Source organism: Neovison vison, chromosome 13, assembly GCF_020171115.1.
Source record: "Neovison vison isolate M4711 chromosome 13, ASM_NN_V1, whole genome shotgun sequence".
NCBI lineage: Eukaryota > Metazoa > Chordata > Mammalia > Carnivora > Mustelidae > Neogale > Neogale vison.
Window position 1 is genome coordinate 118227470 of NC_058103.1, and position 24325 is coordinate 118251794.

The window sequence follows — 24325 nt, forward strand, 5'->3', positions numbered from 1 at the left end:
TTTTGTTTGGAGCCCTTTTTTTTTTCGGGTTGATGTCCTAGGGCAGCCCATTAAGAGGCAGCATGCTGTACTGTGTGAGGCCTCCTTTACATACACCACCCTACTGGCCGCCAGTGGAGTGCTCCTTTCCACCTTACCACTGTCCTCGAGAGCCAGATCCCAGAAAGGAAGCTCCAGCTCATTGCTCACTCCCAGTACAGAGAGACCTCTGCCTCTGCCAGCTCTGAAAGAGTATTTTTGAAGTTGTGTATCCTGCAGACTTCAAGGCTTATTTTTTTGTTCAGACACACACATAATTTCCATAATGAAAGATTGATAAGAAGGTACTCCTTCTTCAGATCTACTCCCTCAAATCCACAGGTGATATATGTTCAGATGACATATGATCAAACAAAGTACCTCTTTTAAAGAAACTTGTAAATGTCACCATGATTCACTGCCAATTGAAAATCCAGAAACAACATGCTATAGTATATAAGATGTTTCCTTCTTTCTCTTTGCCCACATTAAAACAAAACCCAAAAAAAAGGGGGGGAAGAAGGGTTGTTAAGTGTGTGACAGTGAAAGAACACTCTCAGAAACTGTTAAAGATGCCTGATTTTAAATTTGTTTTGTTGGCTAGCCCAGTGAGATTTTCTAACTAGGCTAGTTTTCTCTACCAACATTAAATGACCATTCCATCCCCTTGTACTTATAGCAAAGAATTGACAGTTCAGGCAGGATGGGAAGTGGGGAAGACTGGAAGAGATAGCTATAAGCAAATGAGCAGGCAGCAGTGAAACAAGATTGGAAACACAAAGTAGTATGAATGCCACACTGTGGTATGTGGCCAACAGGATCTTTCAGGTTCATTTTAATTGAGAAGATGAACGAGAATGCAGACCTTTCATTTTCATTCACCTTGCCTACTGCATGCATTCGGGCAAAGGCTGTGGATTCTGTCCTCCTGACAACAAGACTTTGCTGGCCTCAGTTTACCTTCTGAAGCAATTGCTTAACCTCCTTATTTAGTCTAATCTCAGCTTTATTCCTGATCCTTTACTGAATACTTTAGCATGTAGTAAACTCTATATATGAAATAAAGTAAGTTTATATAGTAAATTATTTGATGTTACAGTACTACAGTATAGTAAATATGCCACATACTTCACTAAGCATGTGGGTGTTTTGTCTTTAACCAGTTAAGCATTCAGCCTTCACCACTACCATCACCACCTCCTGCCTTAGTTTCATTTCTTACCTTCTTATTCTCAGGCTTCCTTCTGAGATTACTATGCCTCCTCTGTCGAACTGGATTCTCAATGTGTAGGAATCAAGATAAATAGGAGGATCAGCCTAGATGAAGGACTGCCCTCTATTCAGACAAGTATTTCAGGCCATAGGACCCATTATGGCGACTCTGGGGCTTGTTAATTACATTTTTGGCAAGTATATGTCTTCCATAAATCTAAAATTTAACCAGACCTTTGAATGCCACTGTGACCACAGTCTGATTTGTTTCAGTCACAAGACCCATGAAGTGACAGAGGACTTCTCTCCTCGGGATCCAAGATCCGTTGTTGCGAGGCAAGATGACGGAGCCTGCCCTCCCATCTCAGCAGCCTTGCCCCTACCTGGACTGGAAGGGGATGAGGAAAAAGAAGACGTTTCAGATACTATTGACCTGAATCCCTGTAGTGCAACCTACAGCAACTTAGGTAAGTAGAAAATGTCATATAAATAGTATCTAAACTTTGCCTTTTTATGCACTACCCAAATGCTTGATTTCCCTGGTGAGATGGTTTTTATTGCTGCATGGAGCAAAAGTTGGACAATGGGAGCCATAATTTTTCTTTTTTTTTTTAAGTTTTTTTTTTTCTTTAAATTCCAGTTCGTCAACATACAGTGTAATATAAGTTTCAGGTGTACAGCATAGTGATTCAGCACTTCCGTACAACAGCAGGTGTGGAACCATAAATTTTAATTCACCTCAGAAAAAGTCCTTGTGTTTACTAGGCATATACTGAACACTTGCTACCATGAGTCCTGTGCCATGCGCTAAGGGTGTGACATGGTCCCTGCTTGAGGGACTCACCGGGAGGATTTCGGTAGTGTATCATAAATACAGTGATACACACATGGAATATTTTTTATATTACCCAGGAGAGGGTGCCAAAAGATGCCTTTTGGAAGCTAGTTCCTGAACTAACTTAGCTGGTGGACAGAGGGAAGAAAGAGTATTCCAACCCAAGGCAGCAACAGGAGCAAAAGCATGAACCCTGGAGCAAGCACGGTGCCTGCGCTACCACAGCCATTTCGTGCTGCTATGAGCAGAAGAGTTCGATGAGTGTGTGTTTCAAGCTAAAACCTGAGACTTTTTTGCTCTCTGTGAGAGTAACCCATCAGAAGGTTTTAAGCCAAGGGATAATGTGCTGTAATTTGTGTTTTAGAACATCCGCTTTATAGGCTGTCATGAGAAGATGGATTGGAGATGAAGTATTTGAGGTGAAATCAAGTAGTTGGGTACTTTGGCAGGACCATGTAAGGAGAAGAGAAAGGTCTCAACTAAGGTAATGGGAGGGGGAACAGTAAACAGATTTAAGAGGCAAAATACATAAGGCGTAGTGGTTAATTTGATAGGAAAATGATGTGGAAATCTATGATATAGCTCAGATTTCTGGCTTGGAGCAAGCAGACTCAAAGAAGTAAGATCCCAGTTATTGTGGTGTTCAGGCAGAGGCTGAGGGGCCATCTCTCAGAGATGCAGTGAAGAGGAAGCCTACAGGACAAAGAGGGCCAGACTGAGTGACCTCTAAGGTGCCTGCCAGTGCAAAGATTCTTCAGTTTTTCCAATCATCTTCACTCTTCTTCCTTGAGTACCCAGGAACTTTCCATCTGTCGTCTTTCCTTGAGTGTCATAGTTCTTTGCACAGCATGGGGCTAAATAAGGATTTCTCACTGCTGTTCTCCCCTCAAGTCAGGAGAGAGGTGAGTAGCCTGAGTTGAACTGCCATATGCACAGCACTAGCAAGATCCTTATGGGCTCTGACAACACTTAAACCTGTTAGGAGATCGGTGGCGCGTAATGTCAAGGCATTCTTCTGTCTTGTTTCTCTTTTCCCTTCATCAGGTTATAGTAGGGAAAAATTATTCTAAGAGCAGCTAGTGTACTTGGAAATAAAAGAGTCCTTAAGAAGGCAAAAAGGTTTGAAGTAATACTGTAGGAGAAATGCTCTAATGTGCTCTTTTGGAAAACTCATCATAACAATCCACATGCAGTTGAAAATACGTTCTATAAGGAAGACTTCCATTCTAAGTTCTAGAAGCCTTCTATGATCTGTGCGTTGTGGAGCCCATATTACAGTATACCCAAACAACCATTTCAGATGCCATTTTCCAGTTAGAATTATAGTCAGACAGCTTACTCAACTTCTCCCATTGTTTTATATTTTTTGAAACATCCCGTAAGATACAAAAACTATTGCTTATTTACTATAGTATGCTCTCAGCATAATATATTGACTTATCTTTCAGACATTCTTACTACCCCAACATTTCTTTTGTGATGTCCTCAGTAAAATATATTACTAATTATTACTTATTATATGGCATCTTATGGCATCTCTTTAAAAAATATCCATCGGCTGGGGTGCCTAGCTGGCTCAGTCAGTAGAGTATGCAGCTCTTGATCTTGGGGTTATAAGTTCAAACCCCATGTTGGGTGTAGAAAATACTTAAAATTTTTTAAAAAGCTTTTTAAAAAATCTATCCACCAATGTCAGTTAAGGTTAATTATTTTATCTTATTTGTCTTTTCAGTTCTGTAGATAATTAGAAAAAAAAATAGAACCTTACTTCCATGAATAATCCAAGTATCTCACATTATATTATATTAACTCATTTAATCCTCCCAACAACCTTAGGAATTTTGATCCCCATTTTTCAGATGACAAAAGTGAGTCAGAATGCCTTGCCCAAAGTCACAGAACCAGTAAGGATTGCACCAGGATTGGAACCCTGTCAGTGTTAACCAGGACTATAATATCATAACCACTAAATTCTTGTAAAATACTGAAGGACTGCAGCCGTCTCCCCGCCCCCCGCACATTTTTTTTAGTCATCTACATTGAGACACAAAATTTCAAAATTTCAAAAGATTACCATTACTTAGAACACTAAACATACACTATGTTATAGATGCCCCATCAAAAGATAGCTTTTTTTCCAACCTGTTAATTTACTTTTAAACTTTGTGATGCTCGTAAAGTGTTGCCTTATTTTCCTTAAGTGCTTGTGTGGCTGTGCTTGATTCCATAGCGTATGACACATGTTAGTTTCTTCTTTGGGAAGGTTTTACTATGCGAATAAAATAAAAACTGAGTAACACATAGGGTTGATGCAATGAGTTCTACACCTGAGGGGTTTTAATTTTTTGTTTTGTTCCTGTTTTTTTTCCTAATGAGACAAGTATTTTAGATGGCATTTGGAAATTGTCTTTTTTAATATTTTTAATAAATCATTTGCAGGAAATTTTAAACTATCTCTTTGGGTAACTTCTTGTGATTTAAAGTCCTAGGAGCTTATTATTTAAAAATCTGTAGTTTAAAAACTGAAAGGAAACAATATTTTTAAATATAATACCTTTAGATATTTTTAAATAGTCTAAAACTGATCTATAAACACCACGTTCTTTCTTTCTTTTTTCTTTTTCTTTTTCTTTTTCTTTTCCTTCCTTTCTTTCTTTCTTCCTTTTTCTTTCTCTCCTTCCTTCCTTCCTTCCTTCCTTTTCTTTATCAAATGAGGCAGAAGATGGATGGACAGACCAGTGGAAGAAGTTGAGGGAGGAAAATTAAGGATTACCATTATTTTTACTGTGGAATTTATTTCTGAAAATTACATTGTAAAGTGGATGTGGGAGGCAGTGTAATATAGTAGGCAAAACAAACAAACAAACAAAAAAAAAAAACCCATAAGTTTGAGGGATGGACCAGGTTTTGGTTCATCTGGTAGCTGTGTCATTGCCCACCTGTATGCTTGTAGTTCAGCCGTTTAGCATGCCAGAACTTCAGTTTCCTCCTCTGAAATGAGGGGATGGTGATATCTGCTTTATAGGGATGATGATAAAAGAAGAACTTGGTATATAGAAGTACTCAAGAATTATGAAGTTCCTTTATTTCTTCCCAAAGATACGCTGTTGCTTTCTCCTTCAGATATGTTTGATGTGCTAGCCAGATAATGTAGAATAAAGTAGAAATAATTTAAAATGTTTATTAGAGATGTTGAGGGACACCTGGGTGGCTCATTTGGTTAAGTGTCTGACTCTTAGTTTCCACTAGGTCACCATCTCAGGGTTGTGGGATCCAGTCCCACATCAGGCTCCATGCTCAGCATGACGTCTCCTTGTTCCTCTCCCTCTCTCTCTTCTCCTCCCCCATTCATGCACATGGGCTCTCTCCCTCTCAAATTAAAAAAAAAAAAAATGTTGAATAAACAGACCAAAAAAATATAAATTCAAGAAGTTGTGGGTTGCTTGCATCCTAAAGACTGAAGTTGTGAATGTGATAGAGGACCCCAAGTTCTGCTAATTATTACTGACTTGTGCAGACCATATCTTTTTTTTTTTAAGTTTTTTTTGTTTGTTTGTTTGTTTTTTTGACAGAGAGAGAGAGAGCACAAGTAGGCAAAGAGGCAGGCAGAGAGAGGGGGAAGCAGGCTCCCGGCCGAGCAGAGAGCCTGATGCAGGGCAAGATCCCAAGACCCTAAAATCATGACCTGAGCCGAAGGCAGAGGCTTAAACCACTGAGCCACCCAGGCGCCCCTGCAGACCGTATCTTAAAGCCATTTCTTTTTACCTTAGAGATTATTCTTCAGGGTTAATTCAGGCGGCTTTTTTCTTCTCCTTAGCATAAATAAAGCAAACCTTATTTTGTTTAAACTAGGTTAATTATTAGGTTCTAGAGCTGCACTATCCCATACAGTCGGTAGCCACTAGCCACATCTGGCTATTCACATTTAAATTCATTAGAGTATAAATAAAAATTCAGTGTCTTAGTCTCACTAGCTAAGACTAAGACAGTGTTGCTAGTGAGACAGTAGTGTCACTATTGTCAGTGGTCAGTAGCCCTCAGTGGCTAGTACTGTATTGGACATGCAAGATACAGAACATTTCTGTTGTCACAGAAAGTTCTGTTGGACAGCACTTCTTTTTTTTTTTTAAGATTTTATTTATGTATTTGACAGAGAGAGAGTGCAAGTAGTCAGAGTGGCAGGCAGAGGGAGAGGGAGAAGCAGGCTCCCCACTGAGCAGGGAGCCTGATGTGGAGCTCGATCCCAGGACCCTGGGATCATGATCTGAGCCAAAGGCAGAGGCTTTAACCCACCGAGCCACCCAGGCACCCCAGGACAGCATATCTTTTTTTTTTTTTTTTTTAAGATTTTATTTATTTATTTGACAGAGAGAAATCACAAGTAGATGGAGAGGCAGGCAGAGAGAGAGAGGGAAGCAGGCTCCCTGCTGAGCAGAGAGCCCGATGCGGGACTCGATCCCAGGACCCTGAGATCATGACCTGAGCCGAAGGCAGCGGCTTAACCACTGAGCCACCCAGGCGCCCCTCAGGACAGCATATCTTTAAAGAATTGTTTATTTGGAGGATTTGTATTGTCTCCTATGGGCACAAAAATCATATTGGCCTTTATGCAAATTGAAAAATGATGATTTTACTCTGGATGATGGTGATATGAGGCCTCTGAACAAACCCTGATCTCTGGCATCTTAATCAACCCCAAACTGAATTTAGCAGGGTATCAGCAGGGTATTGGGTGATTATTTCCCAATAAGCGATAGAATGTTTTTCAATCAGACCTTCAACATTTTCCCACATTTCTATGTCTATCTCAAGATGTCTAGAAGAAATATTGCTAGTTTTTTATGTGGCACACCTGACTACTTTATCAGCCTGCTAAAATCAGGCGCTTCATAGTAACTTTTACTGTGTTAGAAATAAGTCAGTGACTTCAGCTGTCCTTCATTTACTTTGTAACTGAGTACACTTCACGTTAGTTTTTAGAAATATCTATCAACTCTCCATTTGCAGATTCTTGGCTTACCTCTCCTTCTGTGTGCCTACAACATAGCAAATTACCTAAAACATGCGGTAGGTATTAAGAACATGTTTGAATGAGTTAGCCAAAAGTGACTTTCACATTTGACTTTATAAGATTCCCAGATTAAGGAAGGTAAGCCCTCAGGAAATTTCATATAGAAAAATTTCAAGTATCAGTTTTTGTGCTCCGTTAATCAGCTGGCTTTTTTATTCTAATCCTGGCATAACTTGGAGATATTATGGGTTTGGTTCCAGACCACCACAATAAATTGAATACTACCATAAAGGAAATCAAATTAATTTTTTGGTTTCCTGATGCATATAAAGTTTATGTTTATCACTGTACTGTAGTCTGTTAAATATTCAATAGCGTTATATCTAAAAGACAATATACATATGTTAATTAAGAGATGCTTTATTGCTAAAAAATGCTAAGCTTTCAGTGACTTGTAATCCTTTTACTGGTGGAGGGTCTTGCCTCAGTGATGGCTGCTGACAAATCAGGGTCTGAAGACTAGGGCCTTCAGAAATTCAGAAATTGCTATGGCAATTTCTTAAAATAAGTCAACAGTGCTATTTGCTGCATCAGTTGACTCTTCTTTTCACCAGCGACTTCTCTGTAGCTTGTGATGCTGTTTGATAGCATTTTAAGCACAGTAGAACTTCCAGAATTGGAACCGATCTTCTCAAACCCTGCCTCTGCTTTATCAGCTGTGTCATAGTCTAAATCCTTTGTCATCATGTCAACAATCTGCACAGCGTCTTCACGAGGAGCAGTTTCCATCTCAAGAAACCATGTTCTTTGCTCACCTATAAGAAGCAATTTCTCATCTGTTAAAGTTTTATCATGAGATTGCATCAATTCAGTCCCATCTTCAGGCTGCACTTTTTTTTTTTTAAGATTTATTTATTTACTTGAGAGAGTATGAGAACAGGCTTGAATGGGGGGAGGGGCAGAAGGAAAGAATCTCAAGCAGACTCCTCACTGAGCACAGAGCCCCACGTGAGACTGGATCCATGACCCTGAGATCACGACCTGAGCTGAAACCAAGAGTTGGACACTTAACCTACTTCAGCCAACCAGATGACCCTTCAGGCTCCACTTCTAATTCTAGTTCTCTTGCTGTTTCCACCACATCTGTAGTTACTTCCTCCACACAAGTCTTAAAACCCTCAAAGCCCTCCATGTGGACTGGAATCCACTTCTTCCAAACCCCCATTAATGTTGGTATTTGACCTCTTCCCATGAATCAGGAATGTTCTTATTGGCATCTAGAAAAGTGAATCCTTTCCAGAAGGTTTTCGATTTACTTTGTGTAGATCCGTGGGGGAATCACTATCTATGGCAGCTATAGCCTTGCAAAGTATATTTCTTAAATAACAAAACTGGAAGGTCAAAATGACTCTTTGGTCCATGGCTTACAGAATGGCTGTTGTGTTAGCATGCAGGAAAACAACATTCATCTTGTATACCTCCATCAGAACTCTTGGGTGACCAGGTACAGTAATATTTTGAAAGGAATTTATTTTTTCCTGAGCAATAGATCAAAACAGCTGGCTTAAAATATTCAATAACATGTTATAAACAGATACACTGTCATCCAGGCTTTGCTGTTCCATTTAGGGAACACAAGCAGAGGTGATTTAGCTTAATTCTGAAGGGCTTTAGGGTTTTTGGAATGGTGAAAGAGCACTGACTTTAAATTATAGTCACCAGCTGCACTAGTCCCTAACAAGAGGGTCAGCCTGTCATTGCAAGCTTTGAAGCCAGGCATTGACTTCTCCTCTCTAGCTATGAAAGTCGGAAATGGCATTTTGTTTTACTATAAGACTGTTTCATCTCCATTGAAAATCTGGTTGTTTACCTGAAGCTAGATCTTTTGGATAACATACTGCAACTTCTACATCAACACTTGCTTCTTTGCCTTACACTTTTATGTTATGGAGATGGCTTCTTTTCTTTAACTTCATGAACCAGCCTCTGCTAGCTTCCAACTTTTCTTCTGCAGCTTCCTTACCTCTTAGCCTTCATAGAATTGAAAAGAGTTACGGCTTTGCTCTGGATTAGCCCTTGGTTGAAGGCAATATTGTGGCTGGTTTGGTCTTTTTTCAGACCACTGAAGCTTTCTTCAGATCAGAAATAAGATGGTTCCACTTTCCACATTGGTGTGTTCACTGGAGTGGCTCTTTTAATTTACTTCAGGAATGTTTCCTTTGCATTCGCATCTTGGCTAACCTAGTATAAGAGGCCTAGCTTTCACCCTACCTCGGTTTTCAATATACCTTCCTCCATAAGCTTAATTATTTCTAGCTTTTGATTTTTTTAAAGTAATTTAAGTAGTAATTTTTTTATTTTAAAGAGAGAGAATGACAAGAGAAGGGGCAGAGGGAGAGGAGAGGAAATCCTTAAGCAGACTCCCAACTGAACATGAAGCCCAATACAGGATTCAATCCCAGGACCCTGAGTTCATGACCTGAGCCAAAATCAAGAGTCAGATGCTTAACTGACTAAACCACGCAGGCGCCCCTCTAGCTTTTGATTTAAAATGAGAGCTATGCAACTCTTCCTTTTACTTAGAGGCCAGTTTAAGGTTATTAATTGGCCTAATTTCAATAGTGTTATGTCTCAGGGAATAGGAAGACCCAGGGAGAGGGAGAAAGACAAGGGAATAGCTGGTCAGTGGGGCAGTCAGAACACATTTATTGATTAAGCTTGCTATCTTATATGGGTGTGGCTTGTGGCCCCCAAAATTACAGCAGTAACATCACTGCTGAGATCACTATCACAGATCACCATACAAATGTAATAATAATGAAAAAGTTTGAAAAATTGCAAGAATAACTAAAACATGACACAGAGACACAAAGGGAGCAAATGCTATTAGAAAAATGGCACCAATAGACTTGCTCGATGCAGTGTTGCCACAAACCTTCAGTTTATTTTTTTAAAAAATGAGAACACAATATCTGCAAAATACAATTAATTGAGGTATGGCTGTATGAGGCTTAATCCAGAGGTTTCCTAAGGAAAGAGTTATATAAGCCATCCTTCTACATAGCCCCACAAGATCACTTTTTTCTTTTAAGATTTACCTATTTATTTTAGAGAGAGGAAGAGAGAGCACAAGCACAGGGAAGGGCAGAAGAAGGAGAGAGAAACTTCAGCAGACTCTTCAGTCAGCTCGGAGCCTGTCACGGGGCTTGATCTTTTGATCCTGAGATCATGACCTGAACCGGAACCAAGAGTTGGACACCTAACCAACTGTGCCACCCAGGACCCCCAAGATTACATTTTTTGTTTTCTAAGTAATCTCCACATCCAACATGGGGCTGGAACTTACAACCTCAATATCAAGAGTTGTACACTCTGCTGACTCAGCCAACCAGCCAAGCACCGCTCCACATTTCTTATCTTACTTATCTAGGGCATCTCCTTAAGGCTGAACCCTTAAAACACTGAAAGAAAACATCTTAAAATCCTCTGTCTCCAGAACTTCCTTTGGCAGTGTATTGATCATCAGTGTGAAATGTTAAGGGGTGAGGGGCACCTGGCTGACTCATTCAGTAGAGTATGCGATTCTTGATCTTGGGATTGTGAATTTGAACCCCACGTTGGGTGTGGAAGTTACTTAAATAAAATGTTTTTTTAAAAAAATGCTAAGTGGTGAGTGTACTTAAAAGAGTGTCATTACTTTGCTAGCCTTAATGTTGTTAAGTATATAATAATGGCATCATAAACAGAAGTTTTAAAAAAAATCATTCTGAAGGATATATTGCTGTTAGTTCATTTACTCAACAAATAACTATTGAGGAACTTTTATGGGCCAGATATTATTCTACACAATCCAAAGTTAATTATTTGAACCAAAGATTAAAGAATTGCACATTTTTAATTATCTGAATCTTTAAAAAACAAAAACCTGAGATTGACCACTTTGAACATTTGAGCATTTGTTGTACTTTCTAAAAATATAATTATTACTATTTAAAAAGGAATCATATACTGTGTCCCTATCTTTTAACTTAGCTACATTTCATTTGAAAATAGTTTCCCGTATACTAGAATTAGTTGGGGGAGTACAATATTCAAATTATGTAGATAACTCACCCCCAAATAAATAATCTCTGTTCTTGGAGAGGTTTTCAAATAACATTCTATAAAAATTGAGTCTGTCAGCTGCTACACCATTGACATTCTTTAAAGTGGTCAGCGTATCTCTTTACTTGAGGGTATGCGCAAAGTGGTCTTTGGAGGTCAGCTTCGTTTTATCATTTGGCATGAAGTTGATTTCCCCTGGGGTTTGCCAGTTGGTGCTTCCATTTGACTGTGGTGGGACCCTTCTTCCTAAGCTGCTGAGGCCTGCTGCAATGAGATGATACAGTGAGTGCTAGGTTTAGCCAGTGATGGCCCAGTCACTTGACAACGCGGGTGCACGGTGGTATGTGACATCTATATTTATAAACCACCATGCATATTTCCCAGTTTGGAGATGAACTCTCTTCCTTTGTTCTCTCTTGTCCTGTTCTCATCTACATTACTTGTCATGAGCCCTGGAAAAAAATTAGGGGTGAAATTACAATTTAAGGAAAAAATATGTCCCATTTATTTTGGCTTTAATACGTTCATTCAGTAAACATTTGTCAAACACCAACTATCTCCTGGCACTGGAAAAAATAGTGCTATCTTCAAGGACTCTCAGCCTTTGGAAAAGCAGACATGGGCTGGACTCTTAGGAGCCCGTGTGCTAGTTGCTATGATGCAGATATTTCAAGGTTTAATGAAAGCCTCTGCCCCGAAGCGTGTAGGAGAGGGTCAGTTAAATTTTGAGCAGAGTTGGAAAGAAGGGTGGTTGTTTGTCAGATTGGCAAGCAAGGAAGAACATCCCAGGTAGAGGGAAGAGTATGTATAAAGCCTAAAGCTAGGGGAGATGGGGCTAGATCATAAATGGTATATATACGTCACAGTGATATATGTAAAAGATATACCTATAGGAAATAGCTACTGAAGATTGTTTAATAAAAAGACATATCAGGATTTTTAAAAGATTGTTTTGGGAACAATTAGAAGCAGAGAGACCAACTAGGAGCCCATGACATTCCTGTCTTATGGGAATGAAGAGTTAATTATGCTCATTCACATACTGCTCCTGCCAAATGTGTCATTAAGTGCCCTTAGTCCCTAGCACCCCAAGATTATAATGATTGTCAGGTCTTAAACAAACATTTGCTATGGTTTGTCCCTTGTGTGTCTTCAAAGGTAGTGCCTTTTAGCAGATCTCTGTAACAAGAGAGTTATTATTTTGAGTTTTTCAGTATGTGATTATCTTTAAAATGTTGATCCGGGGTGCCTACATGGCTCAGTCAATTAAGCATCCAACACTTGATTTCAGTTCAGGTCATGATCTCAGGGTCCTGGGATCAAGCCCTGTGTCCGGCTCTTCACTCAGCAGGGAGTCTGCTGGAGACTCTCCCTCTCCCTCTCCCTCTGCCCCTCCTGCTTATGCTAGCTCTCTCTACAACACTCCCCCCCAATGAAATTAATTAATTAATTAATTAAAATGCAGATATTTAGAAATAATATTTTTCTCATGTCCTTTCTACTTACCATAGCAGTCTTGTAAGTCTTAACAGGCCTATATCAATCATTTTCCTTCCTGAGGTGTTTTAAACCACCTTTGGCTACTTCAAAGTGTCATTAAATTATTCCTTTTTATTCCATCTTTCATCATTTGCTTTTAGAACATGACACAGGGGTTTTCTGTTAGTCTGAAGACATTTTTAGGTGGAGAGAGAATAAAGAGATAGAGTAAGGAAGCTCAAAAAGAGGGGAAAGTAAGATTTGAATGTGGTTTAAACATATTTGTCCAAAAGAACTTTTTTAGTCTATAGCAAGGCAAGATTTAGAACACAATCTTTTTTTTTTTTTCTGTTTAGAGAGCTGGTATGCCACAAAAATGTAGAGTATGTGATGTTATATCAGGACTGCTGAAAGCTGAGCTTAGTATCTGGTCCCAGAGGCTTGAGAGGAATGTACAGGATTCAAAGTTTAAAATAAAAACAGCCAAGATACCAAGCTTTTAAAACATTGACCCTGATGATTGGAATTCGGTCAGGAGAACTTGTCTTTCTTGAGCAAAGAAATAAAAACACAAAACACTTTTAAACGTGGGAGAATGGCGTGACCTATTTGCATGGGCTGTGCAATGCTCATGGTTTCATCTTAACACGCCAATGTTTCTGATTCCCATGTGGAAATCTCCGTAGCTCCCAGGAGATCATATCCCGCCATTTGGAAAAAGAAGCCACTATTAATTCTCTTTCTTTCCTTGCTGCCTTGGCTGTCCATTTTCATTTTGGAATGATGAGCAACTCTTCTGACTCTGTGTCCTTCAGTCTGGCAGCCGCTTACTGCACAATGGCTGCGTGTCTCACACAGTGCCAGGTACTGAGGAAGTGTAAAAAAAATACATACACGTGTTATAAAAGACGGAAAATGCTGTAATAGAACAAAAGCACTAAGAGAGCACAGAGGAAGAAGTGATGGTTCCCAGTTTGGATATGGGGAGTAGGGAGGCTTCTGTGGAGAAGGGCCAACTGAGCTGGGCTTAGGACACAACACCTTCACTAGAGCAGAGAGGTAGAAATAAAAAATACGGAGCAGATGAGAAGAACAGGAAGCAAGTGCTTGTGTGGGGATGTTGATGAGAAATGGTGGTAGATAAGACAGAGAGCCTTGACCAGGTTGCTGAGGAGTTTGGACTTTATTCTATAAGTGGAAGAAAGTGGCGTGATCAGCCCTCTTTTACCTCCTCTGATAGGCACTAAGCAGCTGCGGACAGTGATAGACTTTGTCTCACTTGCCAGTTCTGAGGTAATTTTTTAAAAAAAGCACTTTGGGAATCTGTTCCTTTTCCATGTCCATGATTATTTTTGTTTGTTCTAATTTGGAAGGGTGGGTGGAAAATGACTTCCATAAAGCTTCTTCTAGGGACCACATTGGAAAGGCCAAGAATAAGCCCGTGTTTCTAGCTTTTTCATTTATACATTAATAGCTTCCTTCCTTTTTTCCTTCTCTCCTTCCATTCCCTTTAGCAAAACTCTTTGCTTGATCCTGAGTATACAAATGAGCCACAGTAGTAGGGAATCTCGGCAGGGACACAGATCAAGGGTTGTAAGTAGTTGGAGAGAAATGTTCACAACATATATGAGGTCCTGAGGAAAAAGAGGTCAGTCTTGGGGAAACCATTCCTGGAAGAGGGTTAGCCTGAGCAGAGAGAGAGAATGTGAAAAAGCAAGAGTGCTAAATACACTGCTGACAGTTTGGAAGCCCCAACTTCAGAGGCAAGATGAAATGCTACAAGAAAAATAGGTACAGCCAGGGCGGGGTCATGAAAGGCTTGCTTTCTGTGCTCCAGCCAAGAAAATTCTGTCCTCGGGATCAAGTCCAAATTCTCAAGGACATATTTTTTAAGTGGAGGACTGCCTTGATCAGTTCTGGTGTTTAAAAAAAAAAAGAAAAAATCTCTGTAATGACCATGTGGTGTGGGAGGCAAAGCTGGAGACAGTGATAACAGGCGACTGTCACAGTAGTAAAGCAAGGATGATAAGGTGCTGGCACAGTTCACTGCTTCTAACCTTCTCCATCACACTTCGCCTCTGAAAGGTCTGGGTCAGCAAGTAGAAAATAAAGGTTTGTTATAAAGCCTATTTCTGTCATGTTGTAAACAAACTATGGTTCTGACTTCTCACATTAGCTGAGGCAAAACAGGGCTGGGGCAGCCTCAGGAAGGAAGCCTTGTCATCACAGGAAGAGTGCAAGTAATATCAAGCCCCTCCATCCTTGGTGATGGGAAGGACACAGAGGAATGGAAAGATGTGACTAGAAACTGAGTTTACAGTTGTTTCTAAGAATGGATGGTTGATTTTCTTTGTTGAGATTTAATTTACATACCGTAAAATTCAGAGGGTACAATTCTATAAGCTTTAGTATATTCACAGAATTTTACAATCATCACCAGTATGTAATTCCAGAACATGTTTATCACCCTGAACAGCAGTCACTCTCCATCTCCATTCTCCCCATCCTCCAGCAACCACTAATCTACTTTCTCTTTCTAGGGATTTACATATTTCTGGATACTTTATGTAAGTGGGGTCATACGATATGTGACCTTTGTGACTGGCTTCTCTCTCTCACTTAGAATAATATTTTCAAGGCTCCTACAGGAGGTAGTCTGTATCAGTACTTCATTTCCTTTGATGGCTGAATAATATTCATTTATCCATTCATCAGCTGATGGACATATGGATTGTTTCTCCTTTTTAGCTCTTAAGAATGTTGCTGAGAACATTTGTGTACAAGTGGACATATGTTTTCATTTCTCTTAGATATGTATGTAGGACTGGAAATGCTGGATCATGTAGTAAACTTTACGTTTGACTTTTTGAGTAACTGCCAAACTGTTTTCCAAGGTGACTGTACCATTTTAGATTCCTACCAGCAACATGTGAGAGTTTGAATTTCTCCATATCCTCACCAACACTTGTCCATCTTTTCGACAATAGCTAGCTTAGTGGAGGTGAAGTGGTGTCTCGTGGTTTGGATTTGTATTTACCTAATGGGTAGTGATGTTGAGTGTCTTTCCATGTGCTTATTGGCCATTGGTGTATCTTCTTTGGAGAAATGTATATGCAAATCCTTTGCCCACTTACAATGGATTATTTATCTTTTTATTGTAAGTTACTTATAAATTCTGGATATAAGTCTTATCAAATATAAGACTTGCACATATTTTCTCCCATTCTGTGGGTTGTCTTTTCACTTTCTTAAAGTTATACTTTGAAGCACAAAGTTTTTAATTTTTATGAATTTCAATTTATTTTTTATTTTTTTGCTTGTGCTTTTTGGTGTCATTATCTGCAAAATCATTGCCTAATCCAAAGTTGAAAACACTGATTCCTATGTTTTCTTCTAAGAGTTTTATGGTTTTAGTTCTTATGTTGAGATCTTTGCTATATTTTAGTTACTTCTTGTATAACGTATAAGGTAGGAGTTCAGTTTCATTCTTTTGTATATGGATTATCTGGTTGTCCCAGCACCATTTGTTGGAAAAACTACTACTTCCCCATTGAATTTTCTTGGCACCCTTGTTGGAAGTTGATTGACCATAAATATACAGGTTTATTTCTATAACTCTCAATTCTAGTCCATTCATCTATATTTTTATTCTTAGTACACACAATCTTTTATTTTTAATTGAAGTGTGATTGATGTACAACTATTAGTTTTAGGTGTACAACATAGTGATTCAACATTTATAGACATTACAAAATGCTTACCAAGATACGTGTAGTTACCATCTGTCATCATAAAGTTATTACAGTATTATTGACTATATTCCTATGCTATACTTTTCATCTCTGTTACTTTATTTTATAACTGAAAGTTTGTACCTCTTAATCCCTTTCACCCATCCCCCAACACATAATACATACAATCTTGATTCCTATAGTTTTTAAGTAAGTTTCGAAATTGGGAAATGTGAGTTCTCCAAATTTGTTCTTCTTTTTCAAGATTTTTTTTGGTTACTTTAGATTCATTTTATTTCCATATGAATTTTAGGGTTCTCTTGTCAATTCCTGCAAGAAAGCCAGCTGGGATTTTGATAGGGATTACATTAAATCTTCAGAACAGTTTTGGAATTGTTTCTGTCTTAGCATATTAAGTCTCTGATCTGTGAACATAGATGTCTTTACATTTATTTAGGTCTTTAATTTCTTTCAGCATTGTTGGTTAGTTTCCAGTGTACAAGTCTTGCCCTTCTTTTGTTAAATTTATTCCTAAATACTATATTGTTTTTGATGATATTGTAAATGGAATTCTTTTTTAATAATAATTTTTTGATTTTTCATTGCTAGTGTGTAGAAATACAGTTGTATACTGTATAAACATAGATGCATAGAGCCTCTCTGAGGCTCTGGATTGAATCCTTCCTCACCTCTCGCTAGCATCTGGGGGTGGCCCTCAATCCCTGACATCCTTGGCTTGCAGCTGCCTTATTGCATTCTCTGCCTCTTCACCACATGGTGTTTTCCCTTTTGTCCCTTTTTATATGATGTTTCCTCTTTTTATAAGAACACCAGTCATATTAGATTAAGGTACACCCTAATGACCTCATCTTAACTTGATTATCTCTGCAAAGTCTCTATTTCTAAATAAGGTTATATTCACAGGCACCAGGGGTTGTGACTTCAACATTTTGGGAGAGAGGACATAATTCATCCCATAACAGAGCATTATACTCTTTCTCAGTAGGCCTCATTTTAATAACTTTACTAATTATAATAACTTTTATAAAAGTTCCATGGCATATTTCTCTGCCTTAAAAAAAATAATAATGTCTCTCCCCATTATACAATAAGCCGAAAAGATGTCATTTTTCACAGGTGTATTTGTTTATACATTACCACACGTGTAGCTAGCATCTGTCACCGTACATCACTGTTTTAAGAGCATTGGTTATATTCGTTTTGCCATGCCTTTGTTCCTCGACTTATTCCCACTTATCTCCCACTCCCCTTCACCCATTTTGCCGAGACCCCTACCTCTCTCCCCACTGGCATCCATCCATTTGTTCTCTATATTTATAGGTCTCATTCTGCCTTTTGTTTGCTTATTCATTTGGGTTTTTTGTTTGTTTGGAAAGGATTAGATTCTGCTAATGAATGAAATTATATGTTATTTGTCTTTTTCAGTCTTATTTCACTTAGCATAATACCTTTTGTGCCCATTCCTGCTATCTCAAATGGCAAAACCTTATCCTTTTTTATGTTTAGTTTTCTTTGGTTAAATACCCAAGTGAAATTATTAGATCATATGATACTTCTATTTTTAATTTTTTTGAGGAACCTCCATTCTGATTCCCACAGTGGCTATACCAATTTACATTCCCACCAATAGTGCATGAGGGTTCTGTTTTGTTTACATCCTCAGGAACACTTGTCATTTCTTGTCTATTTTGTTTTAGCCATTCTAACAGGTGTAAGGTAATACCTCATTGGGGTTTTGGTTTGCATTGCCTTGATGATTAGTGATGTTGAGCATCTTTCATGTGTCTGTTGGCCATCTGTATGTTTTCGTTATCTATTCAGGTCCTCTGCTCATTTTTTAGCTAAATTGTTTGGGGTTTTTTGTTGTTGAGTTGGATAAGTTCTTTATATATTTTGGATATTAATCCCTTAGAAGATATATCATTTGCAAATATCTTCTCCCATTTGGTAGCTGGCCTTTTTGTTCAGTTGATGGTTTCCTTTGCTGTGCAAAAGATATTTTTTTTTAAAATTTTGATGTAGTCCCAGTATATTGTTTTAGCTTTTGTTGCCTTAGGAGACGTATCTAGAAAAAAATTACTATAGCTCATGTCAAAGAAATTACTGCCTGTTTTCTCTTCTAGGATTTCTGTGGGTTCAGGTCTCACATCTAGGTCTTTAATTCATTTTGAGTTTATTTTTATGTATGGTGTTAAAAGGTGCTTCAGTTTCATTCTTTTACAGACAGCTGTCCAGTTTTCCCAGCACCGTTTACTGAAGAGACTATCTTTTTCCCATTGTGTATTTTTGCCTCTTTTGTCATAGATTAATTAATCATATAATTGTGGGTTTGTTTCTGGGTTCTCTATTCTGTTCTCCTGATCTCTGTGTCTCTTTTTTGTGTCAATACTATACTGTTTTGATTACCATAGCTTTTCAGTATAATTTGAAACCTGAAATTGTGGTACCTCCAATTTTGTTTTTCTTTCTCAAGATTTCTTTAGCTATTTGGTGTCTTCTGTGGTTCCATACAAATTTTGGTATTATTTATTCTAGTTCTGTGAAAAATAGTGTTGTTATTTTAATAGGGATTGTATTGAATCTGTAGATCCTTTTGGGTAATATAGACATTTTAACAATATCAATTCTTTCAATCCATGAGCATGGAATATCTTTCCATTTTCTTCATCAGTGTCTATAGTTTTCAGAATACAAGTCTTTCACCTTTTTGGCTAACTTTATTCCCAAGTTTTTGGTTCAATTATAAATGGGACTATTTTCTTAATTTCCCTTTCTGCTACCTTCTTTACTAGTATACAGAAGCACTACCAGTTTCTGGGTATTAATTTTGTTTCATGCAACTTTCCTGAATTCATTTATTACTTGTAGTTGTATTTTAACAGAGATTCTTTTCTTTTTTTTTTTTTAAAGATTTTATTTATTTGACAGAGAGAGAAATCACAAGTAGGCAGAGAGGCAGGCAGAGAGAGAGGAGGAAGCAGGCTCCCCACAGAGCAGAGAGCCCGATGTGGGGCTCCATCCCAGGACCCTGGGATCATGACCCGAGCCAAAGGCAGAGGCTTTAACCCACTGAGCCACCCAGGCGCCCCCTTGTAGTTGTATTTTAGTGAAGTCTTTAAGGTTTTCTATGTATAGTATCATGTTGTCTGCAAATGGTGACAGTTTAACTTCTTTACCAATATGGATGACTCATTTCTTTTTCTTGTCTGATTACTCTGGCTAGGATTTCCATTACTATGTTGAGTAAAGGTAGTGAGAGTGGACATCCTTATCTTGTCCCTGATCTTAGAGGAAAAGCTCTTAGTTTTTCACCACTGTGAATGTTGTTGCCTGCAGCTTTTTTATATATGGCCTTTATTATGTTGAAGTATGTTTCCTCTAACCCAACTTTGACAAGTGTTTTTATCATGAATGAATGTCGAGTTTTGGTAGATGCTTTTTCTGCATCTAATAACATAACACGTATAATTTTTATCCTTTGTTTTGTTGATGTGGTGTTTGTGATTGATTTGTGAATAGTGAACCATCCTTGTATCCCCAGAATAAGTATCACTTGATCATGGTGAATAACCTCTTATTGTTTAATTCAGTTTGCTAATATTTGGGGGGGGGATTTTTGCATCTATGTTTATCAGGGATATTGGCCTGTAGTTCTCTCTCTTTTTTTTATTTTTTGTAGTGTCCTTGTCTGCTGTTGGTATTAGGGTGATACTGGCCTTGTGTTTATTTGTATTATCATGTATTTGGAAGCTTTCCTTCTTTTTCTATTTTTTAGACTAGTTTGAGAAGAATAGGTATTATCACTTCTTTAAATGTTTGATAGAATTCACCTGTGAACCCATCTAGTCCTGGACTTTGTTGGGATTTTTTTTTTAATTACCTATTCAATTTCATTTTTTGTAGTTGGTCTGTTCAGATTTTCTATTTCTTCCTGATTCAGTTTTCAAAAATCATATGTTTCTAGGAATTTATTCATTTCTTCTAGGTTGTTTAATTTGTTGGCATATAACTTTTTGTACTATTCTCTTATATTCTTTTGTATTTCTATCGTGACAGTGTTACTTCTCTTTTGTTTCTCATTTTATTTGGGTTCTTTTTTTTTTCCATAATGAGTCTAGCTGAGGGTTTATCAATTTTCTTTATCTTTTCAAAGAACCACCTCTTGGTTTCATGTTTTTTTCCTTTGTTTTTTAGTCTCTATGCTATTTATTTCTGCTCTGATCTTTATTATTTCCTTCCTTCTACCCCTATGGTTTTGTTTGTTCTTCTTTTTCTAGTCCCTTTAGGTGTCAGGTTAGGTTTTTTGTTGTTGTTGTTTTGTTTGTTTTTTTTAATTCAAGCTATTTCTTGTTTCTTAAGGTAGACCTTTATTGCTATATATTTCCCTCTTAGAACTGCATTTGCTGCATCCCAAGGATTTGGGATTGTTATGTTTTCATTATCACACATCTGCATTTTATTTTCTTATAAGTGCAAGTGCTAGAAAGGAAGCAGAGTAATTGGTCCTATAACTAGGGCTTGTAAAAGATGTTCAAAAGTAGTATTGCTCAAATCACAGTTTATATACCCCCCAAAATAAAACAGAATGGTAAGAGTTTGTGAAGGATGTTTGGAAGAGCAGTTGACTGTTCATATGTATTGTTCTCCTTATCCCAATTGCAAGAATTTATACATAAACCAGTTTAAGACCAGTGCTAGAATCCATCTCTGTGGTGAAATAAAGTAACATGGTTTATGAAATCATATTCATATGTGTTGGATTGAAAATGACAGGTGCTAAATACAATATAGTGCAACTTTGGAACAAAGTTCAAAAAGCAGAATGGTATCTTCTGAGCATCAGTCTAGTGGTCCCATTGCTAGTTTCAATTGTTTTTTAAAATGCTTCCAAGTATTTTTCTTAATCCACAAATGCTTTCATCTCTACTCTGCCACAATGAAATTATTTGAGTGTCTGTCACTCTTTCATATTCAACACTCTTGAAGGCAGGAGTAGAGAATCTCAATTCTTTTTTTTAAACAAAGCCCATTACCCTCTTCTCTGGCATGGAAATGCTGAGACATTGTTCACATTTTTTTTGCTCCTACCAACCAAGTCTTACGTTGATTTTCTTCAACCATTTTCAATTAAGGCATTGACTTCTTATACTCTCATGACCACATCACTTGTTTATCCTTGAGTTTCAATTATGTAACAAGAATAAAAACTTAACTTATTTTTCTTTCTTTCTTTTAAAACAATACAGGGCAATCTAGAGCAGCCATGATACCACCCAAACATCCACGGCAGCCTAAGGGAACTTTGGATGATGGCATTGTCTTCACTGAGAAAACAGACCAAGAAGCACCTAACGCTTCCCAACCTACGCCACCCCCACTGCCAAAGAAAATGATCATAAGAGCCAATACAGAACCAATCCCCAAAGACCTCCAAAAATCCATGGAAACGAGTCTTTGTGTAATGGCTAATCCCACCTATGATATTGACCCCAACTGGGATGCCAGTAGTGCTGGCTCTTCCATCAGTTACGAACTCAAGGGACTGGACATTGAGTCTTATGACTCCTTGGAAAGACCTTTGCACAAGGAGAGACCTGTCCCTTCAGCAGCGAACAGTATCTCCAGCTTAACCACTCTCAGTATTAAGGATAGATTTTCCAACAGCATGGAGTCCCTGTCTAGCCGGCGTGGTCCCTCTTGCAGGCAAGGACGAAGCATGCAGAAGCCACAGAGACAAGCACTTTATCGGGGACTTGAGAATCGGGAAGAAGTTGTGGGTAAAATCCGAAGCCTTCATACAGATGCCTTGAAGAAACTGGCTATAAAATGTGAAGACCTCTTCATGGCTGGACAGAAAGACCAGCTCCGTTTTGGGGTGGACAGCTGGTCAGACTTCAGGCTAACCAGTGACAAGCCATGCTGTGAGGCAGGTGATGCAGTTTACTATACAGCTTCATATGCAAAAGATCCACTTAATAACTATGCAGTCAAGGTAAGAAAATATTATAAATCTGATTTTAATCTTACCCAGCACATTGTTATTGGGTTGAGTCTGTTCTTCTTTCTTGCATTCCTCCATTCAGCAAAAAGTTACTGATCATCTATCTACTTTACATCAGATATTATAGTAAGCTGTGACTGTTTTCAGAGGCTACTTGTACAAATACGTGCCTTCCACTCTGTTTCTGTCTTTATTCTCTAACAGATAAGAGACCCTTGTCTGCCCCTATTCTAGGACTCTTCTGCTTCTTGGAGAAACATTTTTATAGAGAAAAATAACCAGTATTTGTTGATGTGCCAGGAACATTATTGGTGTTACATAATCTGATCTTTATATCAGTTTTATGAGATTAAGATCTTTTTACCTATTTGACAGATGAGGAAACTAACGCTCAGACAGGTGAGCTGATTTGCTTAGGGTCACACACCTAGCAATTAGGAGAGATGGGATTTAAATACAGATCTCTCTGACTCCATAGCCAGCACCTTATCCATTTTGTCACATATTAATTTCTTAACTGTATATTACTCATTCCAGACAAATCACTTCTTCAAGAAAGCTAAAATTCTTAACATCAAGAATTCTTGTCCAATTACATTCACTGTAAATAATGCATAATTTTCATGAATGTAATAAATAAAGCATGGGCTTTGTTACATTTCCAATTTCTTTTGTCTCAAGATTTTTTTTTTTATTTCTCTTGATTTCTTCTTTGACCCATTGGTTGTTCAGTAACATGTAGTTTAATCTCCACAAATTTATGAATTTCCCAGTTTTCCTTGTATATTTAATTTCTAGTTTCATAGCACTGTGATCAGAGAAGATGCTTGATAAAATTTCAGTCCTCTTAAATTTATTAAGTCTTGTTTTGTGGCCTAACATATGATCTCTCTTGGAAATTGTCCCATGTGCACTTCAGAAGAATGTGTATTCCTTTGCTTTTGAATGGAATGTTCTGTATGTATCTGGTAAGCCCATCTGGTCTACTGTGTCATTTAAGGCTGATGTTTCTTTGTTGATTTTTTTGTCTGAATGATCGATCCATTGATGTAAGTCTCCTACTATTACTGTATTGCTATCAATTTCATCCTTTAGGTCTGTTAGTGTTTGCTTTATGTATTTAGGTCCTCCTATGTTGGGTGCATAAATATTAACAAATGTTAAAGCATCTTGCTGGACTGATCCTTTTATCATTATGTCTCTTAATGCAGTCTTTGTTTTAAAGTCTATTTTGTCTGATATAACTACTGCAGCTTTCTTTGGTTTTCATTTGTATGGAATATCTTTTTTCGTCCTTCACTTTGAGTCTGTATGTGTCCATATATTGAAAGTGAGTCCCTTTTAGACAGCATATAGATGGGTCATATTTTTTTATCCATTCATCCACTGTTTGTCTTTGGATTGGAGAATTTATGCATTTATATTTGAAGTGATTATTGATAGGTTGTGCTTATTGCCATTTTGTTTATTCTTTTGGGGCTATTTTAGTAGGTCTTTTCTCTTTCTTCTCTTGATCTCTTCCTTTGTGGTTTCTTTCTTTCTTATTTTTTTTAAAGATTTTATTTATTTATTTGACAGAGATAGAGATTACAAGTAGGCAGAGAGGCAGGCAGAGAGAGAGAGGGGGAAGCTGGCTCCCTGATGAGCAGAGAGCCCGATGCGGGGCTTGATCCCAGGACCCTGAGACCATGACCTGAGCTGAATGCAGAGGCTCAACCCACTGAGGCACCCAAGCACCCCCCTTTGTGGTTTCTTTAGTGGAATGCTTATATTCTTTTATCTTTTGTGTTTTTTCCTTTATGGCTACCATGAATTTACATATAACAACTTACATCTACAAAAGTCTATTTTAAGTTTGTTACAACTTAAGTTTCATTCCATTGTAAAGCTCAAAATCATTATTCTTCCATCCA

General features: G+C 38.0%; 1 protein-coding gene across 3 annotated transcripts in view; it reads left to right on the forward strand.

The window, feature by feature from the left end:
* PEAK1 (pseudopodium enriched atypical kinase 1) overlaps positions 1 to 24325 on the forward strand; it is a 332635-nt gene that overhangs the window by 256481 nt on the left and 51829 nt on the right. For all 3 annotated transcript variants that reach the window (XR_006381652.1, XM_044230658.1, XM_044230659.1), the window contains 2 exons: positions 1504 to 1697; positions 21658 to 22403. Coding sequence is in view for 2 of the 3 variants with exons in the window: in XM_044230658.1 (XP_044086593.1) it covers positions 1504 to 1697; positions 21658 to 22403 (940 nt within the window). In the remaining variant the exon portion in view is untranslated. The remainder of the gene's footprint in view (positions 1 to 1503; positions 1698 to 21657; positions 22404 to 24325) is intronic.